This window comes from Pteropus medius, unplaced genomic scaffold (genome assembly GCF_902729225.1).
Source record: "Pteropus medius unplaced genomic scaffold, Ma_sr-lr_union100, whole genome shotgun sequence".
Taxonomy (NCBI): domain Eukaryota; kingdom Metazoa; phylum Chordata; class Mammalia; order Chiroptera; family Pteropodidae; genus Pteropus; species Pteropus medius.
The window spans coordinates 37,938,610-37,960,746 of record NW_024355205.1 but is presented as its reverse complement, the minus strand read 5'-3'; the positions used below and the strand labels follow the sequence as shown (position 1 = coordinate 37,960,746).

The 22,137-nt window shown below is 58.6% G+C and overlaps 1 protein-coding gene across 5 annotated transcripts in view; it reads right to left on the bottom strand.

Moving 5' to 3' along the window:
- Positions 1-18,648, bottom strand: part of SLC37A1 (solute carrier family 37 member 1) — a 44,579-nt gene extending 25,931 nt beyond the window's left edge. For 4 of the 5 annotated variants that reach the window (XR_005651604.1, XM_039857346.1, XM_039857349.1 and 1 more), the window contains exons 1-8: positions 18,516-18,648; positions 14,540-14,762; positions 9,683-9,764; positions 7,680-7,812; positions 7,057-7,135; positions 4,517-4,652; positions 2,995-3,071; positions 1,945-2,111 (exon numbers count right to left, since the gene is read on the bottom strand). Coding sequence is in view for 4 of the 5 variants with exons in the window: in XM_039857346.1 (XP_039713280.1) it covers positions 1,945-2,111; positions 2,995-3,071; positions 4,517-4,652; positions 7,057-7,135; positions 7,680-7,812; positions 9,683-9,764; positions 14,540-14,595 (730 nt within the window). In the remaining variant the exon portion in view is untranslated. Of the gene's footprint in view, positions 1-1,944; positions 2,112-2,994; positions 3,072-4,516; positions 4,653-7,056; positions 7,136-7,679; positions 7,813-9,682; positions 9,765-14,539; positions 14,763-17,622; positions 17,846-18,515 lie in introns of those variants that run through there. The other variant, XM_039857347.1, reaches the window with a different exon arrangement.
- Positions 18,649-22,137: the final 3,489 nt, after the last annotated feature.

Sequence of the window (22,137 nt, the reverse complement as noted above, 5' to 3'; positions counted from 1 at the left end):
AGTTAGGGCCCTGCCCACGGGCCCTTTCCTGGAAGGCCACGATCAGATCCGTGTACCACGCCTGGCACGGCGCCTGCTCACAGGAGGCGCTCTGTGCCCTAGCGACGACATACGGGACAGTGCAGGGTGTGTGCTCAGTTGTCAGGAAGGGTCTGATACAAACATCCGCAACCTCAGATTTTCATGCAAGGGGGAGACGTGACCTCAGAGGCGGAGCCAATACCCGCCCAGGGGGAGATGCAGTGAGGGGGCTGACAAGGGGGTGCTTCTGCGGGAAGGCAGAGAACGTGAGTGGGCCAGGCACTGGGGACCGCTAAGCAGAGGCTGGGGGGGGACAGACGGAGGAGCTGGGGAGGTGTGACAAGGACGGCCGAGCTCCAGGGCGATGAGCCATCGGAAGGAAGTGCCCGGCGATGCAGTGCAGCAGGGGCCAGGAACCGAGGGGCCTGGGCTCTGGGGGACGCCAGAGTGCCCGAGGACCCCACCCCAACGAGCCGGCAAAGGGCGGGCGGGGCGGCGGGGGCTGGGAGAAGGAATTTAAGATGAATGAATGAGGGACTCACTGAGCCCTGAGTACGTTTACTAACAAGGCTGGGGCTGAGACGGCAGGTAAGAAGCTGCGCTGCCACCTGGAGGCGTGGGAGGTGACAGGTGGGGGGCCACCTGTGGTCAGGCCTTTGGTTCCACACCCCCCTCCCCCGCTCTGGCACCTCGAGACGCCACAGCCCCGCCCCGCCCCGCACGCCCTCCTCCCCCAGAACCAGCCTCTGCTCTCGCTTGAGGAGGAGAGTAAAAGCCACCATGGACCGAGGCCTCGGGCAGAATGCACCTGCACTAGCAAAGAGGAAGTGCATTGTTCTCCAGGTGACTCATGTGTACGGAACACCCTGGTGTCCAGACGACGAAGCTCCAGGTGCTGGGGAGCCAGCGTGGAGGATGAGTGCCCCTCCCAGAACCCCGGTGACAGTCACGTGACAGTGAGAGGCACAGGCTGGCAAGAGAGAGCAGCCCAGCCCCCGCGCTCACACCTGCGGTGTCTGAATCCCCCTCTGCAGGCCGCCTGGGAGCCCGCGTTCAAGTTCAAGGCTAACCATGGCGACGGCAGAGAAGCGGGAGCTGCAGATGCCCCGGCTTCCCGGGTGACGAGGCCGGCACTCGAAGGACGCCAGCTGCAAGCTGGGCACAGGTGGAGAGGGCGCCGCCAGGCAGCCTCGCCTGGAGTCCACAGCACGGCGCCGCCCTGTGACGCATCTTGCTTTCAGCCAAACCAAAGACGGAAATGCCAAAGAAAGCTCCCGAGTAGCCCGCAGGGCTGGAACGCCCTGACACGGGGCGAAGCAGCACCTCTCTGCCAGGAGCGGAACTGAGAATGCTTGTCCCGCCGGATCTCTGTTTTAAAAGTGATTTCGAATTCAATTAGAATGAAAGTTTGGTGCCGAGTCTAGAATGGAACCAATCATCTGAGTGACTCACAGAACACTCTGCACCTAATTAAAATACATTGTCTTAAGTCAGGCCCGTGGTTTTATAACATTGTCCGAGATCCACCCTATCAGGAAGCAGACACGCTGGCAAGGCACGTGTCAGCTGGCAGGGGCGGGACGGGGGTGCGCAGGTGCAGCCTCGCGGGCCAGGTGCCTGCCCCAGAGGAGCCACGCGGCCGGCCAGGGGCGGTGGGGGAGCGGGGAGTGAGACTCCCACACCCAGGACTGCCACGCGCCTCATGCTGCGGGGGTTGGGGGCGCGGATTTCAGCACCGGTTACTCCAGAAATCAGGAAATGGCAGAAAACCCAGCTCGACCAGGAGAGAAGCAGCAGAGGGGGCGTCTACCCCTGAAAGAGTCCCCGGTGACCACACGCCTGTGCGGGCCTGGGCGACACCCCCCACGTCACGACCCCCCACCCAGCCCTCCCCGCAGCGTCCCCCAGGCTGCCGGCACTCACGTTCGACGAGGAAAAGGAAGCAGACGATCCCCATGGCTGCCACGATGGCCCCAGGCACGATGAAGGACAGGCCCCAGCACGTGGACGCCCAGTAGCCAGCGATCAAGGACCCCAGGATGTTCCCCACGGAGGTGTGGGAGTTCCAGACCCCCATGATCAAACCCCGCCTGCAACACAAGACACGAGGCGGCACGTGACGTGGAGAAGCTCAGACGGGGGGTGGCGAAGGACACAGCGGCGTGTGCACCGTGCAGGGCGGGCCGAGGGGCGAGGGGGCCGGGCAGGGCTCTCTGCGGGACGCAGGCCCGGAGATGCGGACCAGGGGGCCGGGTCCCCACTTCCCTGGGTGATGCAGGTGTGTCATCACGCCCCTCTCGGTGCTTGTTTGTGAAGGGGGCCTTTTCCCGAAATTCTTCGAAAGCCCCACAGTCACGTTCCTGTCTCTGTAGTCTAAACCCGGCCCCGAGGGGAGGGGACAGCCCACTGACAGAGGTCGCCCACGGCGAGTGGGACGGCGAACCGAAACGGGGCTCCTGCCTCGGGCTCCCCGGCTTGGTCGGAGGTTCCCGCCGCTTTCCGACCTCGGCCTGGCCCAAGGCCGTGTGTCACTCGGACATTGCGATGGCGATGGCGTCTGGACTGCAGTCAGATCGCCAGAGGCCGAGCGCACCTCTGCCGCCAGGCACCGCGTGACTCGTCGGGACTTGTCACGCTTCCTGTGCCTTTGTGTCTAATTTAAATGCAGCTTCTGTGTCCGAAGGCTTGGGGCGGGGCCCTGACCTCTGACCTCTCCACTTCTCTCCAGTTCCCAGGAAGCCAGGCAAGGCCCCGCTGCCGGCCAGCTGCACAGAGTGGCGCGGACCCGACCACGCGCACGGCGAGGAGGACCTCCTCCTGGGACGAAGGCCACCCGACGTCAGAACCTCAAGTCCCAGAGGTGTCAGCCACCTTATTTCACAGAATGGACTATTTTTTTTTCTTGCAATAAATCTAAAGAAACACTAACGTTCAGACGCAAATCTTTAAAACTCCGCGTGCGGCTTCCCTCACCTGCCTTTCCCGAACCAGTTGCCGAGGCAGGTGACGACGCTGGGCCAGCCGGTGGTCTGCACCAGTCCGTTGACGACCTGCGGCGGGGGAGGGAGGGAAGCACAGGGGGCGCCCGGCTGCCGTCAGTCGGGGCTCAGGGAAGCTTCCGCTTCCGTTCTGGGAGCACAGCGGGGACTCCCGCCAAACAAGGGGGCCAAACCCCATTTGACGTGAGCCTCAGCTGCCAAAGATGTCCTTTAAACGCTCTCCCTATATAATTACAAGCATAATTTTAGGATAAGTAGGGAAAAGAAAGAAATCTCTTGCTAGGCAGGAAAGACTGTTGACAGCCTGGGGCCGAGCTGCTCAGTCTCTTTTTAATCTGAAACTTTACAGAAAGAGGGAAACGTCCCTGTTTGTGGAACTGGGGCTGTCGCGTCTGGATGCGGCTGCGAGCAGCACGCTTTCCCGTCTCACGCCGCGAAGGAGCTGTGTCCTCTGGACCGAGCAAGCGCAGCCTCGGTCGGGCGCCTGGAGGAAGCGTCTCCCCGCTTTTAGGGAGGAGCCCGCGTTCACATTTTCAGAAGGGGTCTGGGAAGCATACTGGCGAGTGGGTGTGCTGGGGGCCACTTTACAAGATGACGTGGGACACGGTTCAGCTGAGGGACCCCACAGCCAGCCCCGGGGCCGGCCGACTCCCCTGCAGACTGCTGGGGTGGCAGTCCACTTGGGCCCGCCAGGTGTGGCCTGCCCTGCAGGAACATGCTGGAACTCTGGGAACGTGTTTTTTTCCTTCCTTCTAATTTTCTATGAAGGGATCGGTTTTGTAATTAAAACGGCCAAACTTTTACAAGTCCTGTGGCAAATTTTTAAAAGCAAATTATGTCCAATTTGCTTTGATGATTTTATGACGCCCCCTAGCCTACCTGGAGAGACTCAGAAGTCGAGCTCATTATGTTACGTCACCTTCCATGTCTAATCAATACTTAGCCACAGGGCCGCTGGGAGCGTTCCAGGAAGGGCTAGGCGCAGCTGGCAGGGCGAAGACGTGGGGCCTGTCTCGGCCTTTGCCGCTTCCAGCACCCTCAGACGCCCCCCTTCCCTCCCGCGGACCACCTCCAACCCCACCCTGCTACCAACGACGCCCAAGACGTCCCCTCCTCCTGCCTTCACTATGCCCCATGTCCTTCCCACTCCTGGGCGGTCCAATCTGCCACAAGACAGAACACCTCGAATGCATCCGAATGATGGCAGAAGGACTCGTAGGGCACAATCCCCCTGCTACGTAGGGACAGATGGGACCCGTTAAGAGGCCACTCCTGACACTAAGGAAAACCTCACGGCGGCTGGACTCTCAGAGAAGACGAGAGAACCTTACATGCCAGCGCTGGCCCCGATGTTGGACAGGTCACAGGTCTGGTCCCCCCAGTTCCCGGCATCTGCTGTCCCCTCTCTTGTCAGTGGCAGGGGCTCACGGCACAGACACCCCCTCCAGCTCAGCGTGGAGACCCCGCACGTGGTGAGCCACGGACCCAGACCTCACCTGAGTTACCACGTAGAATCCGAAACTGTGGATATCGTAGAAATACCCTAACCCAAACAGGGCAGTGAAGGCGCCGCTGGCCAGCATTCCAAAAGTTAGGTAATACCTAATTGGCAGACGCTCCCCTATTATGCCACTGAGGATAAAGAAAAAGGAAAGACAAATATGAGGAAAAGAACACGCCCACACTGTAAACGACCCAGCGACTTCCTTCCAGGCGCTGTCAGGCTGTTCTCTGAGCTTCGAGAACTCCAAAGCACCGCAGTTTCCAAGAAGATCTAATCACAACTGCTTCCCAGCGGAGCAGTTATTAACCAGAAATCGGCCGTTGGCAACCTCTTTTAAGACTTTATTTCTAGTAAAAGTCACTGTCAAATAATAAAACTCAAACACCATGGCTTATACACGCGATGGCCTCCCGCTTAAAAACCAAAAACTTATCCTGCTAGGAAAAGGCATCACTCGTCAGGGTGAGTGCGTCTCTGGGCCCTGGAGCTGTCCTTAAGTCGCCCACACTAACACACCGAGCTGGCTGGGCTCTGCCAGCTCCCCCACCTGCCACAGGCCCTGGCATCTGGTTTAAAGGCAGAGATTTTCTTTGAGGGAGGGTCTGAAACACGGGGTAGGGCCACTATGTGCTCCTTTGAACAGCGTCGTGACTCAGTAAGAGTTAGTGTCTTTGGAGAACTCTCCTCTAAACTGGGGACTCAGCCGAGATCACTGTGGGTCCCGTGCCTGGTTGGTGGTGGGTCTGCCGTAAACAGCTCTAGCGGTGCTGGTGGGGGCGACAAGTCTGCAGTGTCCCACTAGGGAATATACATTCATCACGCCAAGACACCCGAGGCCATATGGAACATACCTCTACCGGCTTAGGGGAATATAAATGTACTTCACTGTGGAACAACTTGACATTGTGGCTTATTCAGTGCATAAAGAAGCTATAGAATGATCATAACAGACCGTGAGCCTTTTGCAATCGTCAAAAACTCTACGGGTCTCATCTTCTTCCATAGATCATTCCAGGAGTCAGATGGATATGAAACATAATAAAGAAGGACACCTGCCTGCCACGAACTCTCTCCAAAATTCTGGTCTTTCCTTCTGAATTCATCAGATAAAAGAGCTCGACCTACTATCACACAAATGACCTTTTAAACACTAAAGCAGATGTAGCTATTTAAAATTAAGAAAAACAATCAGGTCAAATTTTAAGCTGAGTAGAAACTGATACTTATGAACTCAAGAAGAGCATTCTAGAGCTAAACGAGCTGTCTGCTCCAACTCGCTCCCTTCTGAGAGGAGGGGCTGTCCCAGAGGGGCCGGCTGATCTGCCCAAGGTCACAGAACAAGTGGCTGAGTCAGACGGGCCTCTTGAGAGCTAGAGCCACGGGCCAGGGCTTAGAAATGTTCTCCCGCGTATTTCTTGCTTGCTATTCAATATTGGGCCCAAATATGATCTCTACGTAAAAGTTTTAAGGAAAAGCCTGATGGGACACACAGCTTCCACAGTCTGTCAGACGCACACAGGCACTAAAGGGCACACCACACCCGCCGAAACCCGCCAGGAACAACCCGGGCCGGCGAAGGTGCCCACCGCATCCAATTTTACCCGCCACGCTACACGATCCATGTGCCATCGCACCAGTAAGAGGCCACGCAAGGGAGCGAGGCCCGCCCTTCGGCCACCGTGCGTCGACTGCAGGTCTCACAGGCAGAGCTTCACAGTCGTCGCTGGCAAGCTACACGGGGAGTTACCTTTGCCAATAAGTGAGCGACCAAAAAACCCCCTTTATTCAAACCGGGTTTCTTGACGTCAGCACTCCCGACGCCTTGGGCCGGGTCACTCTCTGTGGTGGGGGCTGTCTCGTGTGCTGCAGCACCCTGTTCTCTGCCCGCTGGAGGCCGGTGGCACCCCTTTCTCCAGCTGTGACAACCAAACGTGTCTCCAGATACTGCTCTATGTTTCCTAGGGGACAAAATCACTCCCAGCTGAGAGCGTTTAAATTCTGTTTTCTAGTAACTGAGAAAAACACACTCCAACGTTTGGGTCTTTTTATACTACAGGTTTGATACCCAGTAAGATCACAGTGTTTAAGACGGCAACGTTATTCCTCGAGATGGGACACGGCGAGCAGCCTGGTTGCCACCCACACGCAAGAAGCCTCCGGCTGGCACCGTGCTGTCTGTCCTCAGCCGGGCTCACGTTCGGTTGGGCACCGCATGCCTTGGGCCTCTGTGTCCGCTGTCACCCACGCACACATCCACACAAGTTCTGCCACATGGCGCAAACTATGCCCACGCAGGACGGGGAAGTCATCCTCTCCATCAGCAGAAACTGCCCTGTGGGCATCTACCACCCTCAAAGGTGCCGGGCGGGGGGCCTGGGTCTTAATGGTGCCACCCTCGGGGGTTCTCAGGAAAGATGCTTGACATGTACAGGGTCCCTGAAGATCTCAGCCTCTGAACGAAAGCCTCTTGGACTAAGGCCCGCCCCGAGCGGCTGTGGCCGGCGAGGGCCTCGCGAAGCCCGGCGGGCCTACCTGAGGTACATGCCGACGGCGTACGCGCACAGGAAGGAGTAATCCAGGGCCCCGAGCAGCTGCTGGTAGTTGTCCTGACCTGCGTGGGTGACACGGGCGGCAAAGGTGAGCGGCGCTGCGTCTTCGCGCCACGTCAGCTCTGGAGCGGGGGGCACAGCAGGCCCGGCACGCGGCCCCGTCCGGCTTCACGGCACAGGCGGAGAGAACCGCGTCTGACACGCCCCTGACACACGGGCGGACAAGCCGCGGGGTGCGCCGTGGGCACCGGCTTTATTAGTGGCTCAGCCAGACCCCGCCCGGCCTCCGCTCCTCTGCCCTTCCCGCCCACCCCCGTCCTCGTCCCTGGTCCTGTCCCCGGGCCCACTCTGCGAGTCCCGGCGCCAGCTAATGGTCTTCCGCAGGTCTCCCCGCTAACGGGGTCCTATCTGGGGGGGCAGCAGCTCTGCGCATGGCCCTGCACAGCACGGCAGCAGCCGACGGGGGGCGGGCTGTCCCTGGACGCCGTCGCCCTCCAGGACGTTGTCACTGCCAGCGGGCTCCGGGCGCTCGTCACCCGTGGAAGAATCCCGCAGGGACAGCTCGCCTCGGTGGCCGGATGGTCACAGCTCTCTGACAGAACTCACCAAACGGGGCCCAGCCGCAGTCCGTCTCATTGTCCGGGAGCCGGTGTGGGGGACTGTCACTGGCTTTTTGGCTCTGGCCGTCGAATCTGACCTCGTCGTCGTTCACGGCCGCACAGTACCGATGGAGCACGCCCTGGGCGTGCGTGGGAGGACAGAGCCGGAGAGAAAGAGCGCTCAGGTGCCGGGCTCGGCGGGGACGCAGAGTAGGCCCGGCGCCCCTCCCCCGACAGCCTTCCCCGGGCCCCTGGCGCTCGAGGTGGGGGAGGCAGCAGGGCAGTCTGCCTGCGGGGCCCACGGATGCCCCAGGCAGGGCCGTTCGGCAGCACCCCCATCCGGCAGACCACCCTCCGGCACACACACAGCAAACGTGCGCATCCGGGTCCCACTGACGGCTGCTCAGAGCAGCTGTGCAGCGGGAAGCCAATTGCCAGCATCCTGGGGCCAGCTGCCCGGGACAGACGAAGAGACCTGTCAGGTGGCACAGCGGGATGCGGCACAGCCACACGAGAGCGAGGGACAGGTCCACACAACGGAGGTGGCCCTCAGAAGCAGACCTGCCTGGTGTGGCCCCATCCCCCGTGGCCCTCAGAAGCAGACCTGCCCGGCGTGGCCCCAGTCCCAACGGGACCATACCGCCCGGTCCCGACGCCGACCTGGGGGCTTCACGGCGATGGCCAGCCCCATCTAGTGCTCCAGGCATTCACCCCACAACCCAACCCAATCTTTCGGGTTCAGTCTCAAAAACCCGGGGAGCCCCCCAACTACCCGCTCCTTTAGTTCCCTGGAGCTCCCTAAGGCCTCTTCGTTTTCGTAACCTGCCTGTCTCGTCAGCTGCATGAGTCCCTACCCCGCTACAGGAGGACGAGGAGCAGCTCTTCACGCACAGCGGCCGGTCGCCGGTGCTGCTTTTGAGTCGCCAGCCGAGTGAACTGAGTGTGCGTTAAGACCCCCGTCTCCTTTCCCACCCTTATCTTTTTCGTAAGAACCACATTTTGAAACGTCTGCAAACATTTCCAGTCATTAGAACTGTCAAAAAATTGAGAATTTTGCAAGCGACCTGAAGGGCGTGGGAAACTCCTGCTAAGTAGGAGCCGAGGAGGAGTTTTGGTCTTTTGAGTTCATGGACGATGTGTGACAGCCGCTGGGACTTACTGGAAAACAGGGACAAAGAGCTAACTGTCCACGGAAGCGCCAGCCTCGGCATGGCCTCTCGAGCAGCCTGAGACGGACGGCAGGTGTCCAGCACTCGAATGCCCACAGGGAGTGGAGGAAGCACCGTGGAAAAGGTCGACAGAGTTACAGCGGGCTCTGCCAACGGCTCGAGAGTGAGGGACAGGACAATCGAGCCGGAAACGAGTTCCCTTTGGCACTGGGCAATGTCCTTGTTCCTTCTACAACAGACTCAAAAGTTACTCAAGCATGTCGACAATCTATAGGCGAAACGGTGTCCTTCTGGTGAGGGTCAGAGCGTGACTGGCTTCCCCAGGTCACAGGGGCTAGTACGTGGCACTGTCTACTCCAGCCTCCTTCGCTCGGTCTCATTAGATGCCTGCTTCACAGCTTCCTGTCCACCCATCACTCAGAGAAACCCAGCGTTCTTAGAATAATGGAGAACCACCACCACAGCCAGACTCAGAATCAAAACGCGAGCATTGCAGAAGCAGCTCGGGAACAACGCGAGATCGGGTGTTTTGGAGGGAAAATTCACACAAGAAAGAATAAATATTTAATTACGCTTTAGAATCCTGAAACCGTCAACTGAATGTAAGCGAAAGTCTACTGCCTCTGAAATTATAAATCCTAAAGACATTCTGAAGATTTTAAAATCGAAAAAGAGAAACTAAAAGCCAGGGCAGCAGAATAACTTCCTTCTACACGATACATTTTCTCCATTTTCCTAGCGCTGCCCCCGCCCCCCAGCAAACTGCCTCTTAAAGTAACTAGTTCCTTACAGAGACTATAGATAGGCAGGACAGGAAATTAAGTGTTTAATGATTTCTTACCTTGACTATGCTGATAGGCTTTCGAGATAAGTGGAAACTCGCATACAGCAAAAACGTCAAAATAAAAATGAAGGCTTTATACCTGAAACAGAACAGGGGCACGGATGACACCAAAGTATACGAGATACATGAAGAACATAACCGTATTCTTGAGTGTCCTCATGCTGTGTAGTATTCATTCAGCTCTACGTCCGTGATTAACCCTATTTATATTATCGCTAAAATATTACATTAAAAAAACATCGCTTTTGCTCTATCCAAATCGCAACTATTTAAAGATTTATATAAAAAAAACTACAAAGAGAAATCTGGGACTCAGAAGATGAACACGTGTTTACAAAGCAGACAAAAAGGAATGATTATTTAGTTTGAAACAAAATTAACTGCAAGTTTCTCGTAAGCCTGCTATCCTGAGCATTGAAGATCGTATTTATTTTTTACTTTTTAGCTTCTATGAGACTTTTCAGAAGGACACATGGAAGGCAGAAACATAAATATCTCACTGACCTCACTGAGGAAAACTCAGTGATGCCGACAAGCTATGAATAAAGCCAGTGACAGGGAAACACTGGCCCGAAGCCCTGCTGCTCTTTTTGGTTTATGAGGAAAACAGGTCAAGGGGGGAAGTGCTGAAATATATAGGAGTCTGAAAAAAATAGACACTTTAGTAAGAAGATAAAAGTTCATTCCAAACTTTTAGTTTGAACCAGGCTACAGAAGAACATTTCTTAAGGGAAGAAAATAGGTCAGGAGGAAAAAGTGCTTGGCAGGAGATGGGGACCAAGCCCCCCGCCCCCCACCGCCCACCGGCTCCCCGCCCCCCCACCGCCCACCAGCTCTCGCCACCGGCTCTCCCGCCCCCCCCACCGCCCACCGGCTCCCCGCCCCAAGCTCGGAAGGCGGGTCCTCTCTGTGACCCAAGGCCCAGCCCTCACCTGGAAGAGCCCGTCCTATTTCTGGCCCCAAAAGGCCGATGGCTTTCCAGCCGAGCGGTGGCGTGACTGGAGAAGCCCCTCCAGCACAGGCGCTGGAGTGACAGCGGGGACAGGCAGGTGCGCCCCGTCTGCAGGTGCCCGCGGCCGGCTCCCTGGGGTGCTGAGCCTCCTCCCGGCTCACGCCCATGGTTTCAGTGTGATTTACTCACTCAAGGGCACCTTTCCGCCAATGACCCAAAGAACCCTAGGTCTGCATGCCTCTCCGGACACCAGGGTCCAGCGAATACTTCTCGATTTTAAAAATCAAGAAAGAGGCTCTTTCGGGGTGGCGGGGGAAGAGCTGGTGGGACTGTGGGGCTCGAATCCACACCCGCCAGGAGACCCACACCCCAGGGGAAGGAAAACGCCAAACCGACTCGCCAGGCTCTCGACACACACTTGGTAAGTGACTAGGACGTGTCCCGCGTCTCCTCATCAAGGACACGCGCACTGACGGCCCCTCCAGGACCCCTCGCTCCCCAAGCCGCCCACACCCAACACCAGACGGGACAAAAGTGAAACCATAAAAAATGAGTGTACGGTGTATCCCCAAGAACAAAGATAATGTGGGTATGCCGGATCCGACACAACGCCCAGGCCTCTGTCCTCGCGTTTCCGAAAGCCATCTGCCCGGGAGGGAGTGGAAGTCTCTCGACTCTCTGCGTGAAGCTCTGTGTCACCACCCGTGACCCCCATGTGCCTTCGGTTCCCTACACAGGGAGAAGCTAAGCCACTGGCCTTTGTGAGCCCTCAATACCCAAATCCCCAGCCCAGAGGTAGGTTCGCTGGTCACGTCCATCCTCACTGCGACCCAGTGCAGCCGGGAGGGGACCCTGACCTGCCCCTGTCTGGGTACAGGGCTCCCGTCTGCAATCTCTGTAAGGAGTTTTTTGAGAAGTTCTCAGACCGAGTCACCTCCACACCTCCTCAATCAGCATCTGAGAAGAATCTGGAGCCTCGAGGGTGCCACATACCACCAGTTTACAGGTATGTGCTTGACCAGAGGAGTCTCATAATCGCCCAGCTGAGGGGGATTCTGGGAGTGGCTCTACTTAAATGGGCCTTGGGTTCATGTTCTCTGCACTCCACCAAGACATAAATAGAACATTATATTTATAAGTATTCTATTTCTATTAGATGTAGTAACATGTTAACAAAATAGAATAAATAACCCAGAAATAGTGAGCTCCTCTAGATCCCCAGACGTCTGCAGAGCCCTAAGGCCCTAGTATACCTGCGCTATGGGATGGTCCAGGCTGTCTAGGTTATGTGAGCCGCACAGCCATCCCTGGGCCTCCGGCTCCATCCCTGAGCCTCGGCCCCCATCCTTGGGCCTCCACCTCTGGGCCTCCGCCTCCTCCCCCCTGCCCCACCACCACACGCACACACAAACAACTATGTATTTCTGTCTCCTCCCACTTGCTCTCCCGTTCTTCTGGTATCTTAATCCCCATACATTACACTGCTCCACTCAGAACACGCCCGCCCCCTGTTCGTAAGGCCTTCGCCTCAGTGAGAGGCCATCTCCCTTCTGGGGTGTTCCTGACCAGAGGCATGATCTCAGTCTAATCACGAGGAAATCCCAGACACCCAGACAACAGACAGTCTATAAAGAAATGGCCTGCACCCTTCCAAACTGTCAAGGTCATCAACGACAGGGAAAGGCTGGGAAGCAGCACCAGACAAAAGGAGACTAACCCCACAGGGCGGCTGACCCTGGACTGGGTCCTGGGCCGGGAAGCAGGCTACGAGAGGCGTTACTGGACGTCTGAAATAGTTCTGAACGCACCCGCGAGAAAGGTAACAGCGCCCGATCGTGGGACGTTCCCCGATTCTCGGCTCCGTGCGCAGTCACGTGACGATGTCTCGTTCAGAGGAAATACACACGAAGTGTTTAGAAATAAAAGGGCACAGTGTGTGCAACTTACTCTCAAAAAGTGTGTGTGCATGCGCATGTGCACAAGCACGGACACATGCGCACACACACGCACACGCAGAGAAGCGAGTGAGGCACAATGTTAAGAATCCGTCTGCGGTTGAGCCCAGGCCCCGCAGCCGGACGAGATGAGTCTAACGGCCCCTCTGCCCTGGGATCACTCCACCCCAGATGCGAAGCCCCGGAGAGAGAGGCCAGCAGCCGCTGGCCATAGGTCCCGAACGGCCTCCTGCTGGCCTGTGCCGTTCCAGCAAGGTCAAGGGAACGGAGCCTCGAGGGCCCCCAGCGGCCAGCGTGGTGCGGTGCGAAGTCTGGAGACTCGCCCACCGGTGCCGCCACGTGCAAAGGACGGAAGTCAATCCCCAAATGAAAATCGAAGAGCCAGTCCTCACGGCGGGCGGGCGGGGACGTGACGCCAGCCCCTCGGCTACGGCTACGGCTGAGAGAGCCGAGTTCTGGCAGGGCCACGTGGCTTTTAAAGGTCAAGGAGCAAGTTGGAGGCAGAGATGGGACAGAATTAGGACGAATACTCTGTATCCCGGCCCCGAAGTGAGGTCAGTCGGCCGACGGCACCGCATCTCCTGGACGACGCAGGTGCTCGGGCGCCCCCCGGACCCACCGAGTCAGAGTCTGCGCTTATCAGGCGGCTCCCTCTCCGCAAGTCTCAGCCTTAAAAAGAATCTGCGCATCAGGAGTTCTGCAGTTTCGTAACGTTCTTACAATTTTCTTCTGTGAGTTTTAAAATGGTATCAAAATAAAGTTATAAAACAGACAAAGAAGTTGGAGATAAACATCCCCAAAAGTAAGTGTTTAAACCCTGTGGCTCGGCAGGAGACGTGGAAGGAGGCGACAGCGACTGCTCTGGAAAGAAGATGCCTCAAGTCACACCCGAGCCCCACACCCGAGCCCCGGCGGGCGCGTCACCAACCAGCAGGGGCCGAGAAGCTGCAAAGTGTTGTCGCGATGGAGAAAGAGGCGTCCAGGAAACCCCACCGGGGCATAAAAATTATTCTGAACAGGGAGCACTCACTCCTGAAACCTCCTCTCCGCCCCAGGGCAGGGCCCCCTGCAGGAACTCGGCTGTCGCAGACCCCTCCCTGGGGCACTGACGTGTGAGCAGTGAGAGGCACCCACGCACCTAAACAGGCCCTTTCGCGACACTGCCACGTCTCCCGTCTGCTCTTCTAGGGGCCCACCCACCAGTCTCAGAGGCCGTCTGCTTTCTCGTAACTCCCCCCGCTCCCCTTCCCCCATCAAGACGGTACACGAGCCCCAAATCCCAACACCCTTAGAGTCACGTTTTTCTGCGAACTCGCATGCATACATGATTAAATCTGTCTTTTGTCGCTTTAGTTTGCATGCCCCCAATTATTGAACCTAAGAGGGCAGAGCAAAACCCTCTCCTTGTCCCCTGAGATTGGGAGGGTGGACGGAGAAGGGGTCAGAGGCCGGGAGTGGGGGTCAGAGGCCGGGGGGGTCAGAGGCCGGGGAGCTGGACTCCGCCCTCGCCATCCGGTCAGTGTTCAAGCAGAGGCGCCCTCGGGACGTGGGGTTCTGGTCGGCACCGAACCTGTCACGATTTCCTTTTCTCTCTGGAAGTTCTGCCCCCGTCAGGCCACTTACTGAGCTCAGAGTTAACACCCTTATTTCACCCACAGCCATTGCACAGTCCCGCCCGGAGTCAGCGGTCATTTTCCCGTGGGGACCACAATTGTTACAGAAACCGCTGAGGACCAGGAAGGTGTCCGAATGCTGCCACCCCAGGACCGGACGTCTGACAGCTCGACAGCGCTCATGGCCACAGGCTCCACCGCCAGCGAGCAATTCAGCAGCCTGGGGAGGTCGGGACCACGCGTGCTTGATAAGGGAGCGGGGGACAGAGCCTGCACACGGTGGCCCCCGCCGCATGTGGACACGTGGCACCTCGCCGGAGCCGCGGGGACTTACCACTGGTCCCTGGAGAAGGAGACGAGGAAGCGGATGCCGGCGGGGAGCCGAGCCATTTACGCACTGAGCGCCGAGCCCCGGTCTCGAGTCCGACGCCTCATGCAGAGGTTATCGCTCCCGGCTCCGGGTGGCTCCCTGGCCCCTGCTCTGCACAGCGCGAGAGTGAGGAGCGATGGCCTGCTGGGTCTCCTGTCCCCTCTTCCTTCCGGCGAGGCTCAGGTCTCTAAGAGGAGGAGGAGGAGTTGAAACGTCAGGTGTTCTGACAATGGCGCCATGGAGTCCTCAGCAGAGGGAACCCTTTGTGGTTGTCACCCAGCCCAGCTCACAGCTGGCCTGCCAGGGACAGGGCGCAGCCACCGCGAGGGCCACCAGGTGGCGGGAGAGTGTCTGCCCTGGGGGCGCCTGGTCAGTGATCAGGAACATGCATTTCACAGGATGTTCTCAAGCCCCCGAGCTGTCTCCCTCCAGAAGGCACCCACAGACCAGCCCAGACACCCTAAACCACAGCGCCCCACAGAACGAACGTTGGCATTCACGAACATTCACGCGAGGCAGCTCTGCCCGCAGTCACTGCCAGAGCCGCCAGGGAGCCCGACTGTCCGGTGCACCCACCCCGGCCCAGGCCGCGTTAGGGCCGCGAGAACTGAGGAACGTGGGCCCGGACCAGACGGCAGGCCCCACGCCACTCATCTCGCTGTGGCTTCCCAACTGAACCGAAATGCGTCTAGCGCTACGGGGACAAACTCCGCCTCCTACCTGCCTCTTCGTTCCTCAGAGGCCATTGGTAGGGACCCCATCCTGAAGTTAGGGCCACAGGCAGAGAGCGGAGGAGGGAGGAGTGGGCTGAACGGGGCCGGGCACGCCAGGTGGGCCTGGTCTCCTGTCCCAAGGCCACCTCGGGACTTGTCTTATTTTTCAGTTTTTCTTCTACGTTTGCAACGAGGAATCTTTTGGACCAATGTGTTAAACACACGATCCCCAGTACACCCAGCAGCATAGATTGTTGTCTTAAACTTATTGAAGATTCACAGGTTATAATTTTTTTTTAAAAGGTACTTTTGAGTAAATATTAATCTGATTCAAAAAAGCTGACATTTATTTAATGCCTTCGAACAACTTCCTGGGGTAACAGACACGTCGTAGCGAGCAGTCCCGATCTGGAGGACTTACCTGCATGGCACAGGCCTGAGTCCATCCAGGGAGGACGCGTCCCCACGTCTGCTCCTGCCCTCCCCACAGAGCGAGCGCTCAGTGAAACACACCCTTTTCAATGATTTTCCTTTACACGATTTTTAGAAAAGATAAATAAAAATCCTTGCCATGCTTTCATCCCCCGCCTTCCACCCCTCCATCTCCCCCCAGGGAGGGAGTGGAGGGCCCTCTGCTCCAGCCAGGACCCACCTCTGCTCCCAGGGGCCTTACCTATCGCGTTATGTCTCAGCTACTCGTTCTACCTGGAGTGTCACCTGGCCCCATGGCTGACCTTGGGCTCCCTCACCTTCCCCAGCTAAAACGCAGGGATGAGCACCAGCCTGGCATGGGGCAGACGTTCAGTGGGTAGCAGCTGGCGTCATTCTCACAGTGAGCTCAGGAGAGGACGGGTCTGCGGGGGACTGCCCCGTTCCCGTTACCTGGGTCACAACCCAGCACAGAGCAAGCACCCACGAGACCTGTTGAACGCACGTCCACAGTTTTTCCCAATTGTTTTTGTTCAAATCTCTAGATTTAGAAAATGTTACTAAAATTCTGCTCAAAATGAGTGGGCTTCTGTTTAGGCCTAAATATCCTTCAAGAAACAATTCTGCGATGGTGACTTCGGAGAAAAGGGTTGGTTTAAATGCGTGAGAGCCGGTGCCCGTGAAAGCTCCCAGCAAGCGCGGTTAAGACCTCGAAAGACGCTGCCCTCCCATGCGGGACATTAGGAGCTCGGCGTAACGAGGTCTCTGTCTCCAAAGTCTGGGCAGTGCCTTGATCGTCATTCCACTGAGACCTGGTGGAGCCCTCTGAGGTCACAGGGAGCCTCGCATGTCCTCGCCTGAGCCTGTGACACGGAGGAAGAGGCTGGCTCACTTCTCAGCAGAACAATGAGGCAGGGAGCTGGCCCCGGGCAGCTCCAAGCTGTGGCCAGTTCAGGTCTGTCCAGTTTCCCTCTGTCCCTCCTACCTCCACCTCTCTTCCCCACCCCACCCCCACCCTGGCCACCAACCCCACCGAGAGGGCAGAAGTGGAGCTAATCACTTGGTTTAAACCCTGTTATGGGCACAGCCCAAGTACATAAGATACACTTTTTTTAAAATGGCTCTTAATAGGCGCCCCTGGAACTCACTCTGGTGGGGAAAAGTGTGAGAATATCCAGTTTCATTCTACTGTCAACGGGGGCAAGATGGGAAACACCCCATTAGGGCGCCTCTATGAGATCGTACAATGCGCGTTTTCACAGCCTTCTTCCCCAAAGCCCGGCCTGGCCAACTCTTACGAGTGACCTGGGAAATCTGCATTCTCGAGTCCCGCCCTCACACTCACCGCTTGGTGATCTGTGCCTCCTAGAAAGTTCCTTATACTCTTCGGAGATGAAAATAATGAGACTCAAAAGTAAGGAATGGCCAGAGTCATATAGAAAGGGTCACTCCAGAGCCGAAGCACTGCTGTAAATAATCAAAGCGACCCCGCGTGCACTTCAGACAAGCTACTCGGAGACGAAGTTTTTAAAGCTGATCTTTTAAGGAGGTGGGTGGGAAACACGTGTCCCCCATAAACACTTTCTGAGAGGGAGGAAACCACTTCCTTTTTAGAAATAAAACAAAACAAAACGCTCTCTGTGGCTTGTGCGTTAGAGGTTCTGGTCAACGTTAAGGATGAAGGACAGTGGTCGCTCTCTGCTCCCCACGGCTTACACACAAAAGGCACCCTCTCTCCACGCCACTCTGGACCCCAGAACAGGACGGCAAAGGTGGTCCGCATGAGCCAGAACCTGCCAAGGCAGTTCCCATGGGCATGGGGTGCTCCCCGGCTGGAGCCCCCGACTTCAAGCTCGATCTAGGAGGGGACTAATGCAGGAGCTCCCGGGACTCTGAGCTACTCACTCAAACCGCCTCACACGACTTAAGGCCAAGGGCAGGCAGATGCGCCAGCAGTGAGCTCTGCGAGACCTCGGGAAACGCCGGCTCGGGGTTCCACCTTCGGAAATTCGGACCTGGGCCGGGCTAAGGGTCTCTCCAGGTCCTCCGTTCGAATGCAAATCCTGATGGTCCGCGGCGTCACCAGTGGCCAGCCTCCGATGCGAGAGGATGAGGGGGTGGGGAGGGGGGACGGGAGCAAGAGGGAAAGGAGCCCCGAGGCGGGAGGGCTTTCCGGGCTCGAAGCCCTACGAACAGGGAAGGTGGCCCAGCGGCTCCGGGAACCAGCTGCGCAACAAACAGCGCGAAGGCCCAGGTGCCGCGCGCCGCGCCTCCCGGGTGGCGTTTTGCTCCGGCTCCTCCCAGGCGACCAGTCCCCGGGGGGCGGTGGCCCGGCCGGGCACGCACGCGTCCACACCACACGGCGGACAAGGCGCGCGGGTCTGCTCCGGCCGTGTCCCGAGCGCCCCGCTGTCGCCGGCCGGGGCGGGTGGGGCGGACCCGGCAGCACAGCTCGGCAGTGCCCGGCCCGGCGCTCGGCGGGCGGCTGCCGGCCCCGCCGCGTCCCCAGCCGCCACCTGCCCGGAGCGCGCGCGCCGCCGGCGGCGACCGCCGCTTCCCCGGCCCCCGCCGCCCCCGCCCTCGCTCCCGGAGGCCGTCCGGCCCCGGCCCCGGCCCCGGCCCGGCCCGGCCGAGCACAAAGACGCGGGAGCGGAGCGGGGCGCGGGGCCCTCCGTCGCGGGCAGCGGGCGCCCCGCGCGTCCCCCCGGTCGCCCGCTGGGTCGGGGCCGCGCAGGTGCGGGCGGCGGGGAGGGGTCCGCGCGCCGCTCCCCGCGTCCGCCCTCGTCCCCGCGCCTCACCTGCGCCGCCCACGCCGGCCCAGCGCGACCCGGCTCGGCCTGGCCCGGCCGCCGGGGGCGCTTCCTGCTCGCGACTTCCTGGGGCGGCGCGCGGAGGCCCCGCGGCCCTTTCGCTTTCCTGCGGCCGCGGGGCGCCGGGCCGGCCCCTCCCCTTCCCGCTCATCCCTCCCCGGCCTCCCGCCCGCGAGCGCCCAGGGTCTCGCGCGGCCCCGGGGCGCCCCCGCGCGGAGCGGCGCGCCTCGCCTGCCGGCTGTCGGGGGCCCGGACCCCTCGCCCCGGGGATCTGCGGGGCGGTCCTGGGTCCTTGCACCTTGCACCTGCCCGCCCGCTGGCGCTCGGGCATTGAGTGGCGTGTTCTCCACCCGCCGACCCGGAGCGCTCCAGCGGCCCTTTGTCCTTGAGGTGGGTCTCACTCTCGACAGTGCAGCGGCAAGATGCTCAACACCCGCAGGTTGGGCCCGTCTCCTCCCCTTATTCTGCATTGCTCGCTCAGGGTCTGAATCAGAAGCTAGTCTCCACTATGTAGAGCCCAAGCAATTTTCATCGCATTCTTGTGGGAAGTAGTTCACTAGCTCACACGGGGAGCTGCCTCACCGCCATTAGCTCCGACGGTTCCTCCTGCTTCACCCCTGAATCAATTTCGCTAAAATTGATGGGCGAGGGCCTGAGTGCCCCAGCGGAGCGCCCCCGGGTGCAGACACCACACCCAGCCCAGGTGCCAGTCTCAGAGGCCCTCCTTGAAGAGTCATATGAAGCAGAAACAGATTTTGCAAGACGAAATTGTTAAAGGCCGCTCTCACCACAACACCAGAAGGCTGAAACCAACTAAGCAATAGGTCTGAAATTAAAGGTCACAATGGACAGTGCTCCTGGGTCTCAAGGCACCAACACCACCGCAGCTCCACACCCATCTCTCATGCCTGGGAAGGCTCCTACCAGGCCCTGGGGGTTCAGAGCACCCTCTCAAGCCTGGCTGAGTTGCAACCCACTGGGCACTGTCATTAGGCTTTGGAGACATGTTTCTCAAGACAGCAAGGAGACTTGTGGTAATCAAGCACTGGACACGCGGCTCCCTCCTCCTGCTCCCTGGAGCAACAGGCTCTCGGCCTGTTCTCCTTTATGTGACCCTTTTGTGGCCTTCTCTCCTCTGCCACCAAGCTCTCCCTCTCAACGCCTCCGCCTGTGGACCTCTGTCTGCTTGCCCCCATGCGTCCTCCCAGCCCCTCTCTCCAAGACACGCCTGCCAGGAGCCCTCAGCGCCTGGGCATCAGCCTCCCCGCTTCCAGGCTGTCCGCCACACAGCCGACTCCCCGCTGCCTCAGACCGCCCTTCTACAGGAGGTCGCACCCCGTCACTCCTGAGGAAAGCCCTCACACCGGGCCTGTGGGAATGAGGCCCAGTTCCTCAGCAGCTGGAGAACGAGGGCTGCCCAAAGCTTCTGGAAGCCTCTGCAGTTTCCAAAACACGCGCCTCCTCATGCGCTGGCATCTCTGCCCCGGCCCCCCAGCGCCAGCCTTTAGCCGTGAGCCCCAACTCCGAGGCCCTGGACCAACACCGCTGTTCTCTGCGGCCGTCCTCACTGCACTTCTGGGCACTGCAGACACCGCTGCAGCCTGACCTAGCGCGTGAGCTCAGACCAGTTATTTCTAAATCTATCTCCTAGTCAGGGGTTGGAGGGATTCTGGGGGTCGTGCCCTGGCTCAGAGGGCACCAATCCACGTTTGCCAACCGCACGGACGAATGTGCGGTGACACAGTACAGGAAATCTCGACGTTTTCCACATTTTCTCGCACAGAAAACGGTAATGCGCGTATGGCGCCCTGGGTGGTCCATACCGCATTTGCTTAAAATATTAATCTCTTAATTTTATAAAGATTAAAATATTAACCTTTTATAAGATATTTTTATAATAACCTTTTATATGATTATAAGAAACATTTAGAGGAGATAGTATATTTGTGTAAAACTTCCAAATAAACAGTTCACATTCTGAAGTGAAAACTTGCGATTGCTTCATCGAACGTAACAGGTTTTATGTTTGAAATGGCTGCACATAAGCTCAGGACAGAGGGACAGATGGGATGTCACCATCGAGACATTTTCTTCATGCAAGCAGATAACTTAAAGCTGGATTTTACTGACACACAAATTTTACAATTGAAACATTTAAAGCCTCTAACAACTCTCAGCGACATGGAACATTAAGATTTCTTGTTAGAACTGACTGAATTTCCAATCAAGTAGAACGTTTCATATCCAGTATTTGAAAGTCACAACCGAGCGTGCCAGGCCAGTGGCGGTGTACCGCCCGGCTGCCGCTGCCCAGCCACGGCCAAGATTCCAGAGACCGCCGGGGGCACAGACCAGAGACAGCTGGGGGGGCTGGGGGGAGCAGCCCTGCCAGCGGAGCGCACCCCATGGGCGGGATGCTGCTTAGCCCTGAACTCCCGCGCTCACTTTGAGTTTGTTTGGGTTTTATTTCGGTGAGAGAAACATGACATGAGAGGCGCGTCCACTCTTATCCAGCACCGAGGCCTCGAAAGGCACCAGGGGGCCCTGCCTTGAAGCGTGCACAGAGCAAGGGCAGGCGGCGGGAATGGGCGGGCGGTTGGCGCACAGGGGCTCTGACGCGGGGGCGAGGGGGGGCTCCCGTCCGTTTCCTAGGGCTGCCCCTGGGGGGCCTGAGACGATGGGAAGTTAGTGTCAGGGCTCAGGAGGCCAGAAGTCCGAGGCCAAGGCGTTGGCAAGGCCGGTTCCCTCCCAAGGCGCCAGGGAACAGCCCGGTCCCCGCCCTTCTTGGCCTCTGGGCTTGCGGGTACCCGCTGGTGTTTCTTGGCTAATCGGCCTCTGTCGACACATGGCTTTCTTCCTGTGCGTCTGCGTCTGCATCTTCTTCCCTGTGTGTGGACGTCTCCCCTCTGAGGACACCAGCCCACGCTACTCCAGCAGGGCTGCGACTTAACCAGGGGCATTTGCGAGCACTGTATTTCCAGATAAAGTCCCATCCTGAGGATCCGGGAAGGGGGGCGGGGGGGGGACACTATGAACCCAGCACAGGGCTATGACGTAAGCTTCAGCAGGCTGTAGGGAAAGGAACGAAAAACGCACCCTCCGGCTGGCGACGTCAGGGAGGGGTCAGCGCCAGAAGCCCGAAGGGACTAGAGGAACGCTAGTCCCTTTATTCTCCTCTGGTGGGCACTGCTGGACAGGAGGAGGGGGCTTTGGCGGGGATGCAGGAGGGAAAGGGCAGGGAGGGAACAGCACCCCCTCTCCCGCCCTCCCACTGGCCTGGCCCGTGACGGAGGAGGGGCCCAGGGTGCCAGCTGCTGCAGGGCCGCACCCTGGAGGGACCGGAACGGATGTGGTCCCCCCGTCAGGCTGAAGACAGCAGACAGGCATCAAGCATCACAACACTGTGTTACGTGTTACCACGGGACACATGGGTGCGAGCGAGGGTCACTTAACCCATAGTCACGGACGGTCACAGGAGGGGACAGCTCAGGAGCACACGAGGAGCTGGCCCTAGATTAAAGGATGAGAGGCACGTGCTCGCAAGGTAAGCTGCAGGCCGGTTCGGGCATCGGCGATGGTGCAGGTAACCTGGGGGCGGGGGAGAGGGAAC